Source organism: Lolium rigidum, chromosome 3 (genome assembly GCF_022539505.1).
Source record: "Lolium rigidum isolate FL_2022 chromosome 3, APGP_CSIRO_Lrig_0.1, whole genome shotgun sequence".
Lineage (NCBI taxonomy): Eukaryota > Viridiplantae > Streptophyta > Magnoliopsida > Poales > Poaceae > Lolium > Lolium rigidum.
This window is the reverse complement of record NC_061510.1, coordinates 11,325,163-11,341,096: the sequence shown is the minus strand read 5'-3', so window position 1 is coordinate 11,341,096 and position 15,934 is coordinate 11,325,163. Positions and strand designations below refer to the sequence as shown.

The 15,934-nt window shown below is 44.7% G+C and overlaps 1 protein-coding gene across 1 annotated transcript; it reads left to right on the top strand.

The window, feature by feature from the left end:
• The first annotated feature begins 12,235 nt into the window (after window positions 1-12,235).
• Window positions 12,236-15,713, top strand: LOC124694312. Its single transcript, XM_047227310.1, has 4 exons — window positions 12,236-13,381; window positions 13,471-13,668; window positions 13,811-14,093; window positions 15,457-15,713. The coding sequence occupies exons 1-4, from the start codon at window positions 12,236-12,238 to the stop codon at window positions 15,492-15,494; spliced, it is 1,665 nt and encodes a 554-aa protein (XP_047083266.1). The 3' UTR covers window positions 15,495-15,713.
• Window positions 15,714-15,934: the final 221 nt, after the last annotated feature.

Sequence of the window (15,934 nt, the reverse complement as noted above, 5' to 3'; positions counted from 1 at the left end):
CATACAAAACAACGCAATACAAGAATACAATGGCCTAAGTGACTGACAAGGAATATGATAGGAATGCACGTCTGGAACAAAAATAAAGTGTTATTATGCTCGTCGTTGGCATTCTATATAGCCCTTCAGATTTCTAATAAAGAACTTCATAATTGTTATTTTTCTTCGGTGGAGTCCACCATGGACTCCACCTTCCCACTTGGTGGGTTGGCTAGGGTTGGTGGAGTCCCTCCGGGACTCCTCCTTCCATAGTGATTTATTCCAGATGATTCTAGAAACAACCTTCCATAAATTCACCGGACCATTCCCAAACTTGGAAAGTGACTTCCTATATATGAATCTTATTCTCCGGACCATTCCGGAACTCCTCGTGATGTCCTGGATCCATTCGAGACACCGAACAACATTCGAACTCCATTCCATATTCCATATCTACTTAAAACGACATCAAACCTTAAGTGTGTCACCCTACGGTTCGTGAACTATGCAGACATGGTTGAGACTCCTCTCCGACCAACAACCAATAGCAGGATCTGGAGATCCATAATGCCTTCCACACATTCAACGATAACTTAGTGATCGATTGAACCATTTACAAACGATACCGATTCCCTTTGTCACGCGATACTTTACTTGTCCGAGGTTCGATCATCGGTACCTCCATACCTTGTTCAACCTCGTTACCGACAAGTACTCTTTACTCGTACCGTGGTATGTCATCTCTTGTGACCTAGTCACATGCTTGCAAGCTAATCAGACGACATTCCACCGAGAGGGCCCAGAGTATATCTATCTGTCATCGGGATGGACAAATCCCACTCTTGATCCATATGCCTCAACTCACACTTTCCGAATTATTAATCTCATCTTTATAACCACCCATTTATGCAGTGGCGTTTGATGTAATCAAAGTACCCTTCCGGTATAAGTGATTTACATGATCTCATGGTCGAAGGACTAGGTAAGTATGTATCGAAAGCTTATAGCAAGTTGAACTTAAATGACTTGATCTTATGCTACGCTTATTTGGGTGTGTGTCCATTATATCATTCATCTAATGACATAACCTTGTTATTAATAACATCCAATGTTCATGATCACGAAACCATGATCATCTATTAATCAACAAGCTAGTTATACAAGAGGCTTACTAGGGACTCCTTGTTGTTTACATAACACACATGTATCAATGTTTCGGTTAATACAATTATAGCATGGTATGCAAACATTTATCATAAACACAAAGATATATTATAACTAGATGACACCCCGCGCGTTGCTGCGGAATATTTTGATGATATTTTAGTATATAATGCATGACCTATAAATTGAAATATAGAGCGCACAGAAAATGAGATACTTGACTGCAGGAAAAAAAGTTAGTCACTGTTAATTACAAATAGGCAACAGCCTGTTTATGTTTGTAGTGAATGTCAAGGCGTTTATTTCTCTAATAGCCGCCTTCCTGCAAAAGTGTTGCAAGTTTCAGTATAAAGTGAACATTAACCTACATTGTAGAAAGGTGAAAAAAGATTTTGTAACTCGGAGATAGATAGGAATAAAATAGGAGCAAAAATAAATGGTGTCGTTTTGCGTTAGCTGCTCGTGGCCGGTATACTTCTTCGAGGAACCGAGGTGGTGGGTTAATGAGATCATGTCGAGCTACGACCGGACACTTATCTGTGATAACCAAGTGAGATGATGAGATGAGGTGGTTCAGTGTAACATGATATTTGAAAAATTGATTCCACTTGGTGGGATTATTAAATTCTGGATTAGGGTCTACATGAAGAAATTGTAAATTTCAATGGTAATTGTCGATGAAATAGCACCGAGCATCACTATATTGACAAAACGTATGCAAGCCTTACAGATGTCCCCGTTGAGTCGTCTCTGATGGACCCATATATGTACACCAATTCGCCCATCAACTTCAGTGGCAGCAGAAAGATTGGGCAGCAACTGACACACGCATTGGCACTTGGCGTTGTGCACGCCGACGCCTCAGAGGTTGAGACTTGAGAGGCGTTCGATGCCCCGGCCTTCCGCGTCCAGGAAATTAACATCCGATGCCATGAAGAGAAGGCCGGACGCGCCCACGGCGAATCGTGCGGTCTTCTTTGAAGCCAGGCGCTGCTCGCCCCCACCGTATCACTCCATCGCCGTCGCCGACGCCGATGAAGCAACAACGCACACCCTGCCCATGGTGCCTAGCGCCAACGACCAAAAGAAGGTGGGATAGAGGTACGACCTGGCGTCGCACACTTCAACTTATTCCCTGGCGCGCCACAGCAGTACCAATCCCCGCTTAACATCAGTCATCATGCCTCAAGAACTCACCGCTGAAAAGTCAAAGCTGCAAAATAAACAGTAGGATTAGTTGCTAACGTAGACCTGAAGGAACGTGTAGAGCATAATCTCGCGCAAGCATGAAGGGCAACGCAAGACAGGGTTGGTGTGGGCACTTCGTAAGCGACATGCAAGTGCGAAAATTAGAACTGGCAAATCAAGTAAGAAGAATCGATTCCGTCTGGTGTTGGTTGGAGATGAACCGGAAGGCAACCATGCTGGATCTTTAAATAGGATCTGCAGCACGAGGTAGACAAAGGGGCGGAGAAGAGGAAAAATACCAGAACAGCACCTCAAATAAGTTCATGTCCGGCCGTTTGTAGCACAGTCCCTCACCGAGCTATTCTCTTGGGTGTAGAAACTGAAGGGGCAGGGAAGTGGAAAAGAAGTAGAAACTGAAGAGACCAAGAGAAAAACATCGGAAAGACGTACCGAAGCGTCTACAACCCATCGGAAGATAAACAGTGATGAGGTGAGAATCAATAAAGATGAAGCTGCAGTGGGCTTCTTGTGGGTTGAAACGATAAGATGGGCTATGATGAAAAAGTACGTTGCATTTGCATGTTGCAAAGAAGATGTTTGTCCGGCAACCAGAAGACTGAACTAAAACGGATTGACATGGCTCACAACTAAATTGAGACGGATGGAGCACAGCTGATGTGGCATCTTGGTGATGTGGCATGCTTGCATGTTGAGAGAAATCACTTAGTGGGTTGCTCCCATTTAGATATTATAGATAACCACTTTATTATTGCCTCTTGGGCATATCTCCAACGGTTAGTGCAGATTAAGTATGTATGTAACCTTTGTTCATCGCACCAGTGGACATTCTTGAGGGCGAAATGGGCTGTCCCGCTCTCCCCACCCCCACCAGCGCAAGAGGAAATACCAAAATGTCTTTCACTAAGTGGCCCATCTAATGGCCAAAACAAGCTCAGCCCCCCACCCAACGTCGTGTTTTGGCCCAAGGTCCGCAACTGGTTCAAAAGGAAATAAAATAATTCAAATTGTCAAAGTGCAAAGAAACCTGAGGCAAAAAAGTTCATTGCAAAAAACTGTTTCTATTAATTTCTAGTGAAAATAAAGATATAGCTCAGTGTAAGACAATGGATTTACATCGTTTTTTCTTGTGTTGGTGCGTGAGTTGTACACGGGTTCTAGACTAAATAAGGTGGCAGATCATGTAGTTCAGCCCTCACAAACCGCTTTTATGCAAGAAAGGAATATCCTTGATGGTATGGCGGTCTTGCATGAGGCGGTACATGAAATGCATACTAAGAAGTTACATGGGGTTATTTTAAAGTTAGATTTTGACACGGCCAATGATAAGGTCAAATGGTCTTTTCTGCATCAGACTCTTAGGATGAAAGTTTTTTCTCCTGAGTGACGAGCGCTAATTAATGATTTCGTGTCTGGAGGTAGTGTGGCCATCAGGGTAAATGATCACACTGCACATTATTTCCAGACACGGAAAGGCTTGTACCAAGGCAATCCTTTATCGCCAATGTTATTCAACATCGTGGCGGATATGCTAGCTATATTGATCAAACATGCTAAGTCTGATGGTTAAATTGAAGGTGTGATACCACATCTGGTTGATGGTGGTTTATCAATCCTTCAGTACGCTGATGATACGATTCTTTTTATGGACCATGATCTTGAAAAAGTCGCAACCTAAAATTGATTTTGGCGGCCTTCGAGCAACTTTTAGGTCTAAAAATTAATTTCCATAAGAGCGAATTGTTTTGTTTCGGCGATGCCCATGATGAAGCAACTCTTTATGCGGAGTTGTTTGGTTGTGGACAAGGCTAATTTCCTATTCACTATTTGAGGATTCCGATTCATTACCGGAGACTTACGAATGTTGAATGGAAAATAGTTGAGAAAAGACTGCACAAGCGTCTTAGTAGTTGGAAAGGTAAATTATTATCCCTAGGAGGAAGATTGGTACTCATTAATTCAGTATTGACAAACATGATACTGTATATAATATCTTTCTTTCTTTTACCAAAAGGTATCTTACAAAAACTCAGTTATTATCGATCAAGATTCTTTTGGCAAGGGGATAATGAGAAAAAGAAATATCGACTGGTTAAATGGAACATAGTTTGTAGACCCAAAGATCAACGGGGCTGGGAGTTCATGATCTTCAAGTTAAGAAATCAGCTTTACTAGGTAAATGGTTTTTCAAACTCCTTACTGAGGATGGAGTTTGGCAAACTGTGCTGAGACGAAAATATATCGGTTCGAAAGCGTTATCTCAAATGGTCTGGAAACCTCGGGATTCACATTTCTGGGCTGGGTTAATGGCATCGAAGAAATTCTTCTTTCGCCATGGTACTTTCTCCATTAATGATGGAACACGGATACGGTTTTGGGAGGATATTTGGTTAGACACCGCCCCCTTATGTGAACAGTATCCCGTTTTGTATAGTATTGTTCATCGCAAAAGTGATACCATTGCTACAGTAATGGCTACCTCATCTCCGGATGTGACTTTCAGACGGGATTTTTTGGGTCCACGACTAGTAGCATGGAACTCCTTACTTGTTCGTTTGGAGTATCCACCTATCAGACGAACCTGGCAAATTTCGATAGAATCTACAAGCCAATGACAAATTCTCGGTAGATTCCATATACAAAGCAATCCTCCAATTAGATACACCATTTGATAAAAACAAGAAAATTTGAAAGATGAGAATACCGTTAAAAAACAAAATTTTGCATGGTATCTCGGTCGTGGGGTTATTCTCACCAAAGATAATCTTGTTAAACGCAATTGGCACGGAAGTACTCGGTGTGTGTTCTGTCATCAAGACGAGACTGTTAAACACTTGTTCTTCCAGTGTCGTTTTGCTAGATTTATATGGTCGATCATCCAAGTAGCTTTCAGCCTTTATCCTCTGACTAGTGTTGCCAATGTCTTTGGCCTTCATGGTATCGATTTAAGGTTTAGAAGATTTATTATGATGCGTGCGTTTGCAGTTATCTGGGCGTATGGTTTTGTAGAAACGATAAAATCTTTAATGATAAAAATTATTCTATCTTGCAGGTTATCTACAGATGTATCGGTATTCTCCGTTTATGGTCGCCTCTTCAGCGATTGGTCAACCGCGACCTCTTTACGGAGGTCTGTAGACGGTTGGAGGCTACGGCGAGGGATACGTTTTCCCTACATGGGTGGTAGCATAATCTGCGGATTGGAGCTCCTCCTGTTTCATAGGCGTTTTACATTTTCTCGTTACGACATGTATTTCGCCTTTTTCGTTTTTTTTCATGAACACTTAGAGAACTTTTAAATGGTTGTGTGCATCCTGGTTATGCAGATGTCGGGTGTAATTGCTTATTCAAGTAATAAAAGCGCTCATTATCGGAAAAAAAAATACATCTAATTGAGAGACAAATATTCACACATTATTAAATAAATTGTTCATAAGATTAAAAAATGTTGAAAAGAGATATAATGTCCAAGTAAGGCACATCTTTTAAAAAGTCAACGTAAGGCACATCTTCAAAGAGGCTAACAACAGTAGTACTAAACTAATTGGTTTGACTGCATCAGCGGTCTTCTCAAAGCTAGTTTGCCCTTGAAATATAGTATAACGTTTTTCGCAAAAAAATATGACATAGTCGGCTCGACTCTGAGGCAAACAAAAAGCTTCTGCCCGGTAGCATAAAACTTGGAAGTTTACAACAACTCTACGGTTGCAGTGTTTTGTCGAACTGGACTTGTACTAAACGGTACCTGTACTTGGATTGGATTGATTATACGGCGGATTATAAGGGCAGAGAATCCAGATCAGATAACACACAGGGACCCTTTAGCTAGCTAGGGTTTTTGCTTCCATGGCCGTCGAATCGTGTCCGGACGGCGGCAGAGGAGCCGACGACTCCATCAGCGCGCTGCCGAACGATGTACTCCACAATGTCCTCGGCCGCCTCGGCTGCGCCCGCGCCGCCGCGCGCACCAGCGTGCTCTCCCGACGGTGGCGCGCCGTCTGGACCGGCCTACCCGACGTCGTCTTCCACAACGTCGCGCCCGGCCCGCTCCTGCCGGCGCTCACCTCGCTCCAGGCCGTCAGCTCCGGGTTGTCCCTCCTTGACATCATCATCCCCGGGCCGGACCTCGCCGGCACCGCCCACGTCCCCTCGCTCATCGACGCCGCCGCGGGGCTCTCGCCGGTGAACCTCCGCCTCTCGCAGATGCACCAGTTCGTCCACGCCCGCTTTCCCGAGTTCCGCCGCACCTTATCCGCCGTCCTGCGTGGGCTGTACCTTCTATTCCCCGGCCCGTCTCCCAGCTTCCCCGCGCTCCACACGATCGACCTCGCCGACTGCCGCGTCCACCTCCCGGCCCTGCTCCTCAACTGCCCGCGCCTCCGCGTGCTCCGGACTGACGCGTGCATGCTCTGCCAGGATCACGTCACCGTCCACTCGGTGGCACTGCAGGAGCTCGTCGTGGATATCAAGACCACGCCGACAAACCGTATCGACGTCGACGCCCCCGCGCTCAAACGCCTGACGATGTACTTCCACAACGGCGAGAAGCTCGCCGTGTCCGTCTCCGCGCCAGTCCTAGAGAAGCTCACCTGGGCGTGCTTGTATACCAAAGAGGCGGCCGGACTTGGCTGTTGGGGCCTCAATGCGGTGGGCTCGGAGACGATAGAGATAGGTGGTCGACATGACGACGAAGAAGCGATTTCGAACCTTCCTCGCGTCACCAGATTGTGGTTGCGCTACTCATCTTGGTTTGGAAGTGATAAAGAGCTCGCCTTTCTCGCAGAGATAGAGAAGCATATGGTTATCGACCTATCTGTCTTGGAGCTATACTTCGATACAATGGGGCATGTTTTTGGAGCATCTGTGGTGCGTCTCCTTGAGATGCAACTTCTCCAAATGCATCGGATCTGTACGCCTACACGGAGCCTCAACATCTTCCTACATGCATCCAAGGTACGTAATAAATCCTTAATAATCACCTTCTACTACTACATTACATTGGAAACCAATTAATTTGTTTCGGTACAGTTTATAGACAGTATCTCTCAACCGTACAGCATCTCAATCAATAATAGTACTTTGTAGTGATTCACATTTACTTTTTTTTAGGTGGAGGGAAAAGAATGCAGAGAATATTGTCGTTGTAGCATGCACATGGACCTGGACTGGAGAAGCCACACTATGTCCTTGATCCACCTTGAACAAGTGGAAATCAACGGCTTGGAAGGACAGGATCATGAGTTTGATTTCTTGCAGCTCATATTCAGATGTGCGCCTACGCTTACAAGAGTGACCCTCACAGTGTCAACCGCCGCCACCCCAAGTGAAGAATGGTACACAAAAATATGTAACATGTTCAAGGAGTATCCTTTTGTCGAAAACAACCTTGTACTTAATTAGTTCTGATAAGCAGTAGTAAGATCATTGAATCATTTTTATTTTGATAAAGAAAATATGTTAATATCAAGAAATTCCTACATATATGCGGCCTCTGCACCAACACCCAAGACGAAAGATCCTCCGACCAGAGGTTCTCACCGGGGCTTTGGCCGGTGAGCGCCGGACCCACAGCTCTCTCCATTTATCTAGACCAGCATGGGACCCACAGCTTATCCATGTGAGGGTCGGACCCATAACTTCCCCAGGTTAGCGTTGCAAGAAGAGAGCCCGAGCCAGCCTCGCGCTCGTGCCAGTGACATTGCCTCCCCATTTTTCTTCTTCTTCTCCTGCGACGATATCCCTTCTTCGGCAGGCAATTGATGTCTAGCTTCACTTTGGCATCCCGTCCATCATGGTCGCAGTATGGTGCCATGTCGTTGATAAGATGTCCTGACTGCCCACGCCTGGAGCTTCTGGAAGTGGTTGACTTGTACGACAGATGAGAATGGCAACCATGGACGCGAGTTCGTGAGATGCGAGAGCGTGCCATATAAAGAGGGGGAATGTTAGATCTGGCACCAAATTGCTCTGATTTCTCTCGATTTTCTTGTAATTCCCTTGAATTTGGGATTTAGGGTTCATGTTGCCGTTTTCAGATCCTGAAAAGTGGGAATTTCGAGTGGATCAATGGGTACATTAATAGGATTCGATTGGAGGAATCAATTGGAGCAACTCAGGGGCTCAATTGTAGGGGGGGCGGGGGGGGGGGTTGATGTGGAGAATGCGGGAAACAGAGGAGCTGTGTTCCAACGATGCGTGATGCAAATCTAGTGGAACTGAAGGGGAAAATGAAGGAAATTAACAAGCAGTCAAGGCAGTGGATCGATTTGAAAAAGCAAGCAAATTTAATGGCTGGGAGAATTTTTTGTTATATAGTTGCTATGGTGTTCTTGTACTTGATGTTCATCAGTCGCTAGAAGTTATTACAAATTTAGCTAAGGATTCGTGGACTTGATGTTCATTAGGCTAGCTAGTACTGAATTTGAAGCCTTTTTGTATGAGGTGAAAGTTAAACATTAATATTGTTGTACATTTAAATTCAATTTGTTTATCGAGTTAGTCTTAGTGGCAATCAACTGAATCTATGAGCTGAAAGGCAGACTTTAAATCTTTTAAATGGAAGTATAAGAAATAATAAAATGAGACAACTCTTGAACACTTACAAATTAAATAAAAACTATACAACTCTTGATGTAAAAGAGAGTTCATCGTTTTTAGAGGGTGAAATGTAATGCATTCATTCGAATCTTTATGTCCCATGCATATACCAAAATTATACAATTCTTGAACACTTTCAAATTATGCTTTGGACATGATAATGGTGTCCTAAGAAAATCTTGAGAATTTACCATTTTTAGAGAAAGAAAAGTAATGCATAAACTAAAATCTTTATGTCTCATGCATGTACCAAAATTATAGAACAATTGAACACTTTCAAATTAGGGAACACTTTGGACATGATAATTAATGTTGTCCTAACAAAATCTTGAGAGTTTACCATTTTTAGAGCGTGAAAAGTAATGCAGAAAACCAAAATTGTTGAGTAATTGTACATTCAAATTCATTTGTTTATGGAGTTACAATATCGGTGGCAAACTTGTTATTTCGCGTACATAGAGAGGTGGCCACTAGCCACGATCTACCGAAAGAAAGAGAGAACGAGAGAGAGAAAGAGGGGGTGGCCACGATCAGAGAGAGAGGGGGTGGCAACATGATGTTTTTTTGGTTCTTTCCTGAGTATTCAATGTCTAATGCTTTCCACTGGCATGCGTCTGCAGGGTGTGTCGGCACGGTTTATTTCCGCCCTTTAGCATCTCTGACATGTGCCTTCTTCCTTTTCGTGTGCCAGCGCGTGAGCTTTGCTTCCTTACGGTCCGCGAAATACTGCTTCATAAATTACCAAACCACTTTTTGAGGAGATCCTACTTTTCTTTTATCGGTCGGAATTGCACTCTGGACATATTGTTTCATCTGCGTGCTCGTTTTGATAAATAACACAATCATTGATATAAGTGTGGTATCTAACGTGAGGCAAATCAAGAAGGCACGCGACTTGTCTCGCCTTGTCTAGGCTAGCCAGAATCTTGTTCCCTTTGGGAAGAAGGTTTTGCAAGAATTTTAAATGTTTGTTGACGCTTGTGTCGCTTCATCCGTATTTTTACTTATGCTACAAAATATCTAGTGTTACTTTTAAACGGGAGTTCTTGGTCCGCAACCTGCATATATATTGGAGTATTCGAGTCTAACTTCAGTTGCGAAAGCTTCAAATTCTCTCTAGCAGCAACTCTGGTGGTAGTCGTTTCCTTGAGAAGTAGTTCTTAAACATGAGGTCCCGCACGGTAGAAGAATGCATCATCGATGGAGACTGTGCCTGAGTCTTCTCCACTATTAGACTCTTCTTCTTCATGTCCTCGCAACTCTTGCTCATCATGTTCGGGAGCTTCTTCGTTTCGTCCTTCTTTTCACCCCTCGTGATTATTATTATCTTCCCTATGTGCATACCCATCGTCGACGTTCTCATCATCTTGATGTATCCCATCGAGTGTATCCATACATGAAACCACTCATGAGAAGGTGCACCTACAAATGGCCATCAAAGGGTTTCATCAAGCAGTTTTGTTTGCATTTTTGGCACAAACATCTTATATCTGTTTGATTATTTTGAATCATGTCTTTTCGTCACGGATTGTAAATATCTAGTCAAGACCCTTTCGCTCATTCTGATCATGATTTCCTGCACGATCTAGGCAATAGAATTATACGACGATTTTAAAATAAATTTTGGCATGACCTTTGCTAAAAATAGGTCCTATAAGGAGTGCCAGAAATTTGCTAAAACGGAAATTAGTCAATATTTCAGCAAAACATAGGCAACTCATTTGCATGCAATCACAAAAAAATTTATCATATCGCCCACACACATATATACATAAATTTTAACACACACATATACATATGTGAAGTCACACATGCACACACATATACTCCATATATAGTCACCTATTGAATAAATTAATGAACGAACGGGACGGTGCGTCGACCAAGATAATGGTCGACTGGCCAATTTGTTGGAAAGTGTAAGGGTAAAATACTACTTAACTAGTGGATGAGAAAAAAAATCTTTTAGATAGATCTAGGAGTGGGAGAGAAATTTGGTTAGATATATGAACCAAAATAAATTTAATTCGCTAAAATAGGGGGACTAGATGGTGGGAGTGAGGTTGGGAGGAGGAAGGAGAGAAAAATTAATGGGGAGAGGAGGAACAACGACGAATGACGGCTACAGGTATAGGTAGGTTTATTCCGTCGCACAATAAATTAATGTCGGAGATTACTTGCCGCATAGCAAACTACTGCCCGCTACCAATTGTAGCTCACTTTCCTTATTATGGCCCGCTGTCAGTACTTGAGCCGCACACGCGTCCCACCTATCAAATACTATATTGGAAGCGGATCCGCGACCGCACACGCTACTGGTAAGCGCGTGCCACTCGCGTGCGACTATAGAACCCCGTTGCGGGTACTTTATGGATCCGAGCGCCACTGGGCCCACGTAGTAGCCGCGTGCTACGCTGCCTCCTCCGCTACCGGTAGTAGCATACCGGTCATGTGCCACTTTCCCGCGTGTTTTAATAAAAGCAGCGGCGTGTGCTCAATGAGGTTCGCTTCTAGTGAGCGCTTCCCTATAATTTTTCCCTACTAGTGATGCCGTGACGCTTGTTTTTCAGATGCAGGCGAATGCCAACGTGTATGTGGTGAGGCTGCCACCTAACATGGCGAAGGCCATGAGCTACATCAAGGAAGAGAGGATTGTCGCCAATGTTCTTCCGGCTCCGCATGCCTCATCAGTGAGCTCGATAAGTTTCCACGCACGGCCTTCGATTTCGCCGCCCGCAATGCCTTTCGCCGTCATGCAAGTGCACGTGTCGTTCTGTTTCACTGCCTACAGCTCGTCACATCTCGTCACATCCCATGGCCGCTCTTGGTCTTGACCTGAACCACACGCCCCGCATGGATTCCGGTTCCGCTCCCTTATGCAAGTCTCGAGCGGTGCCGAAGGAGTGCAACCTGTATGAAGAGGTGCAAAAGCTTGACGTCGAAGCCAAGTGTCGAGCGGAGGACACTATAATCATGCTCGCCGGCTTAAGCAACATGGATGATGACCATCACGCATGGTTCGAGAAGAAGCGAGGCGAGATCCGCCGAGAGGCGCCTGATCGCCCATGTTTACGAACAATCATAACTCGAAGATCATTTCCGCTTCTAGTGAAGGAACGCGAACGATGCTCATTTCTAGTGACAGAATATGCCCTAATCACACAAATATGCCCTAATCACACAACACTTGACAACAGTCCCCAATCTCCGCCGCCGCCTAGCTGCTTCCTCTTCCCCACTCTCATTCCCACTCTCCGCCGCCGCTGCGTCGCATTGGGGTTTCCCAGCCATGGACGAGGGGGGAGCACCCAATGACTCCCGCCTCAAGCTAGGTCCAGGCGGCGCCAGAGTTGACCTCATCGGCACCCTCCCGGACTCTCTGCTTCTCGAGATCCTCGAACGTCTCGGCTGCGACGCCGCCGCCGCCGCGCGCACGAGCATCCTCTCCCGCCGCTGGCGCTACCTCTGGGCCCGCCGCCTCAAGGTCACCTTCGCCCTCCCCGACGTCCCATACGGAGGACCCGACCTCATCAGCGCCCTGCCAGACGATCTGTTTCTCCAGATCCTCGGCCGCCTCGGCTCCGTCCGCGCCGCCGCTCCCGCGATCTGCGTCTCGCGCCGGTGGCGCGACCTCTGGACGCGCCTCCCCAAGGTCACCGTCGCCCTCCACGACGTCCCGTTCGGCTCGCTCGAGGCCGTGCTCGGCCGCGCTACAGCTCGTCTCTGGGCGTGCCACTACCTCCTCGACATCCGCGTCCCTGTGCAAGTCGACAGGGTCTACGCCGGCAGCCTCCACTCGCTGCTCCTAGCCGCCGCGGCGCTCTCGCCTCTGGAGCTGCGCTTCACCCTCCCGCGTGACCTCACCGTCTCCGCCACCAACGTCAGCCTGCCCTGCTTCCAGCGCGCCACCTACATAGAGCTGCACGCGCGAGACCTCCGCTTGTCCCCGAAACATATCGGTGGCCTCTGTTTCCACTCGCTGGAGAGTCTCTCCCTTTCGGGATGCCACATTAACCTCGAAACCTTCATCCCTAGGCTAGGGCGCCTGCGCCGTCTTAGCTTGAGCATCATCAATTTGGTAGGCATGGACAACATCACCATCCACTCATCGTCGCTGGAGGAACTCATCGTGGACCACAAGAACAGATGGACATGCCTTACAAGTATCAGCGTCAAGGCGCCCGTGCTTAAACAATTGACAATGTCCTTCCATGCCGGAAGCGACGTCGCGGTGTCCATCTTGGCACCAATGATGGAGAAGGTCTCATGGCGGTGCTTGTATACCAGTTTCATTTACGGTCTTGGTCTTTGGGGAATCTCGGAGGTGGGTTTAAAGACGGCAGAGAGACATGAGCAGACCGACTCCCAGGAGGAGGAAGACGCTTCTTTGCAGCTCCCAAGCGTCCATGTCCTGTCCCTGCACATGTGTGCCCAAGTATGTTTGCTGTCCCCGCTTGCTCAATATACCTGATTTATTGGCTAGACTGAACTCATTAATGAAGCCTTTCTGAATTGATTTTGCAGGATTTGCTTAGTTTTCCAAATGCAGACCTCAGCTTGGTTGCAGAGATAGATAAACATATGGTTACCGACTTCTCTAGTTTGGACCTACATCTCAGAGCAAAGGGGCATGTGTTTGGAGCAGTTGTGTTACATCTCCTTGGGTTGAATCGAATTCATACAGCTATACAGAACCTTAAGATCGTGCTACTAGGATCAGAGGTAACTTATTAGCTTGCTTATGCATTTCAAATATATGCAGTACGTATGTGTTCAGCCAAAAAAAGTCGTGGGTACATTCTTTAGCTAAGGTCTCAATAGTGGAATATCTATTATATATTGCTGTATTCACATTTTGTTCTAGGTGAAAAATGCATGCCCAGTTGATTGTCTTTGTGATGAGCCTAGTGACTGGAGAACACGATCAATCTTCTTGGCTGGTCTTGAAAAGGTGGAAATTGAAGGTGTCGTAGGGGAGGATCATGAGCTTGATTTCCTGAAAGTGATATTCAGATGCGCACCCATGCTTAGAAGAGTGGCCCTGGGGCTGTCAGATGAGGCCACACCAAATGATGATTGGTGCACGAAAATAAATGACATCGGCAAGGCGTATCCTGCTGTGAAATACACCGTTGATCTTGTTACGGGTAAGCAGTTCTGATGGATGGTTAGCATGATCAGAAACGCAACAATTTTTAAAAAATCTTTGTATAGTTCTAAACTCATGCATTTTCCTTTTGCCTGTATTTCGTTCTTAAACTTGGATAGTTATGTTAATATCATGCAAATTTCTAGGATGGTTGGAATGTGTCAATGACATTGCAGTCTAAGACTGATTTACTTTACCTTGGTTCTGCCCTCTTTGCTTCCTGAAGAAATTGACACCATCATGGTCGACAAGCTTCAGCGATGTTTTTGCTATCTTTATGCTAGTCTTTTCCGTAGTCTCAGTTTCCCTTTGATGGAGGCCAGCGACCAAACCCTTGCGTTATTTATGTCTTTATAAGTCATCCATACCCTCTAAATCAGCGTGCATTTTATACTCATACACATATCAAATGATATAGTGTTTTAGTCCACTGAAATCTTCTGGTGCCTGCACTCCAATAATTTGCTGAATATGCTATACTAGTGCGGAAGTTTATTTTGATAAATATTATTCCTGAATTTATGCATACATCCTTAGATTTTTCTTTGTGAAAATTTTAATCTATGTTGGCTTCCTTTACTTGGTCTCTTTCTTCTATATACATACAAGAAGTGGCTTCATATATGCCTGCTGAGATTCTAAGTGAAGGCAATATTGACCTTAGTTTGCGTAAGTAGGTCTGATGTATCGTTAGCATGCTCATAGATGCCAGAGTTCCTTTTATCTTTGTACAGTTTATAAGTCTATACTCATCCCTTGTACCTGTATTTTGCTATTAACTTACATAGTTCTCTTATCTCAGTGTCCTTGTATCCGTGACCCGACAATTATCGGTTCGAGGCCTATTTTTTTTAGCTTTATGTGTGTTCTTTGTTTCCTGAAGAAATTTACAGTGCGATGGTCCACATGCCTGGCCAATGTTTCTCTGTGTTTATGCCAGTGTTTTGCTTAGGATCAGTTTTCCTTTAATGGGGGCCAAGAGGACTAAACCCTTAATTTATTATATATAAGTATGCGTAATATCTGAATTGGTTTGCAGGATATTCATATCATATGCTACACTAATTTTCTTATCAGCCTGCTATACTATTTTTCTTGCTCGCTAAAATCTGCATGTGCCTGTACTCCACTAATTGGCTGAACATGCTACATTAGTTCTGATTTTTCTTTGACAGAATGTTACTTCTAAATTTGTGCATACTGCATACATCTTCAGATTTTCTTGTGAACTGTTTAGTCTATGCTGGCTTTCTTAGCTTAGTCAGCTTGCATTTTTCACTATAGATACAAAGGCCAACTTCATATTTCCATGCTCAGATTTTGACTGAAACTGATTATTATTTTGCCTCATCTGCATGCAGGGTCAACATTAGGCAGCCAAAGTTGTGCGTCAACATGATTCTCATCCCCACATCTGATCATTCAGGGTGCTTATCACGAATCATCCGACCAACTCCTATCTGTTTTCAGAATTTTGCTCTGTGGCTTCAATCCATAAACCTCTGTTATTTTCTTAGTGTAATGGAGCTACAGGCTGGAAGTCATGCACTCTTATGTAACTCTTGGCACTATTGCTATGGCCTATGGTCTTTATTTATGGCACCGTCTCCTTTTGGTTGATTGCCATGGCAATTAAAAAGATTATTAGTGTACTCAACTTATGTTGTCGAAGTGATGTTTGTTAACTACTTAAGTATGTGGCTTACTACATGGCATAGTAGTGGTACAAGGCTTATGTATTTTTTTAAATATACATTTGCTTCTCCCAGTATGCGTAGAGCACAAGTTAATTTCAAGGCTCCTAGTTTTAGGCAGTATTTGATTTCTTTCCAAATCATG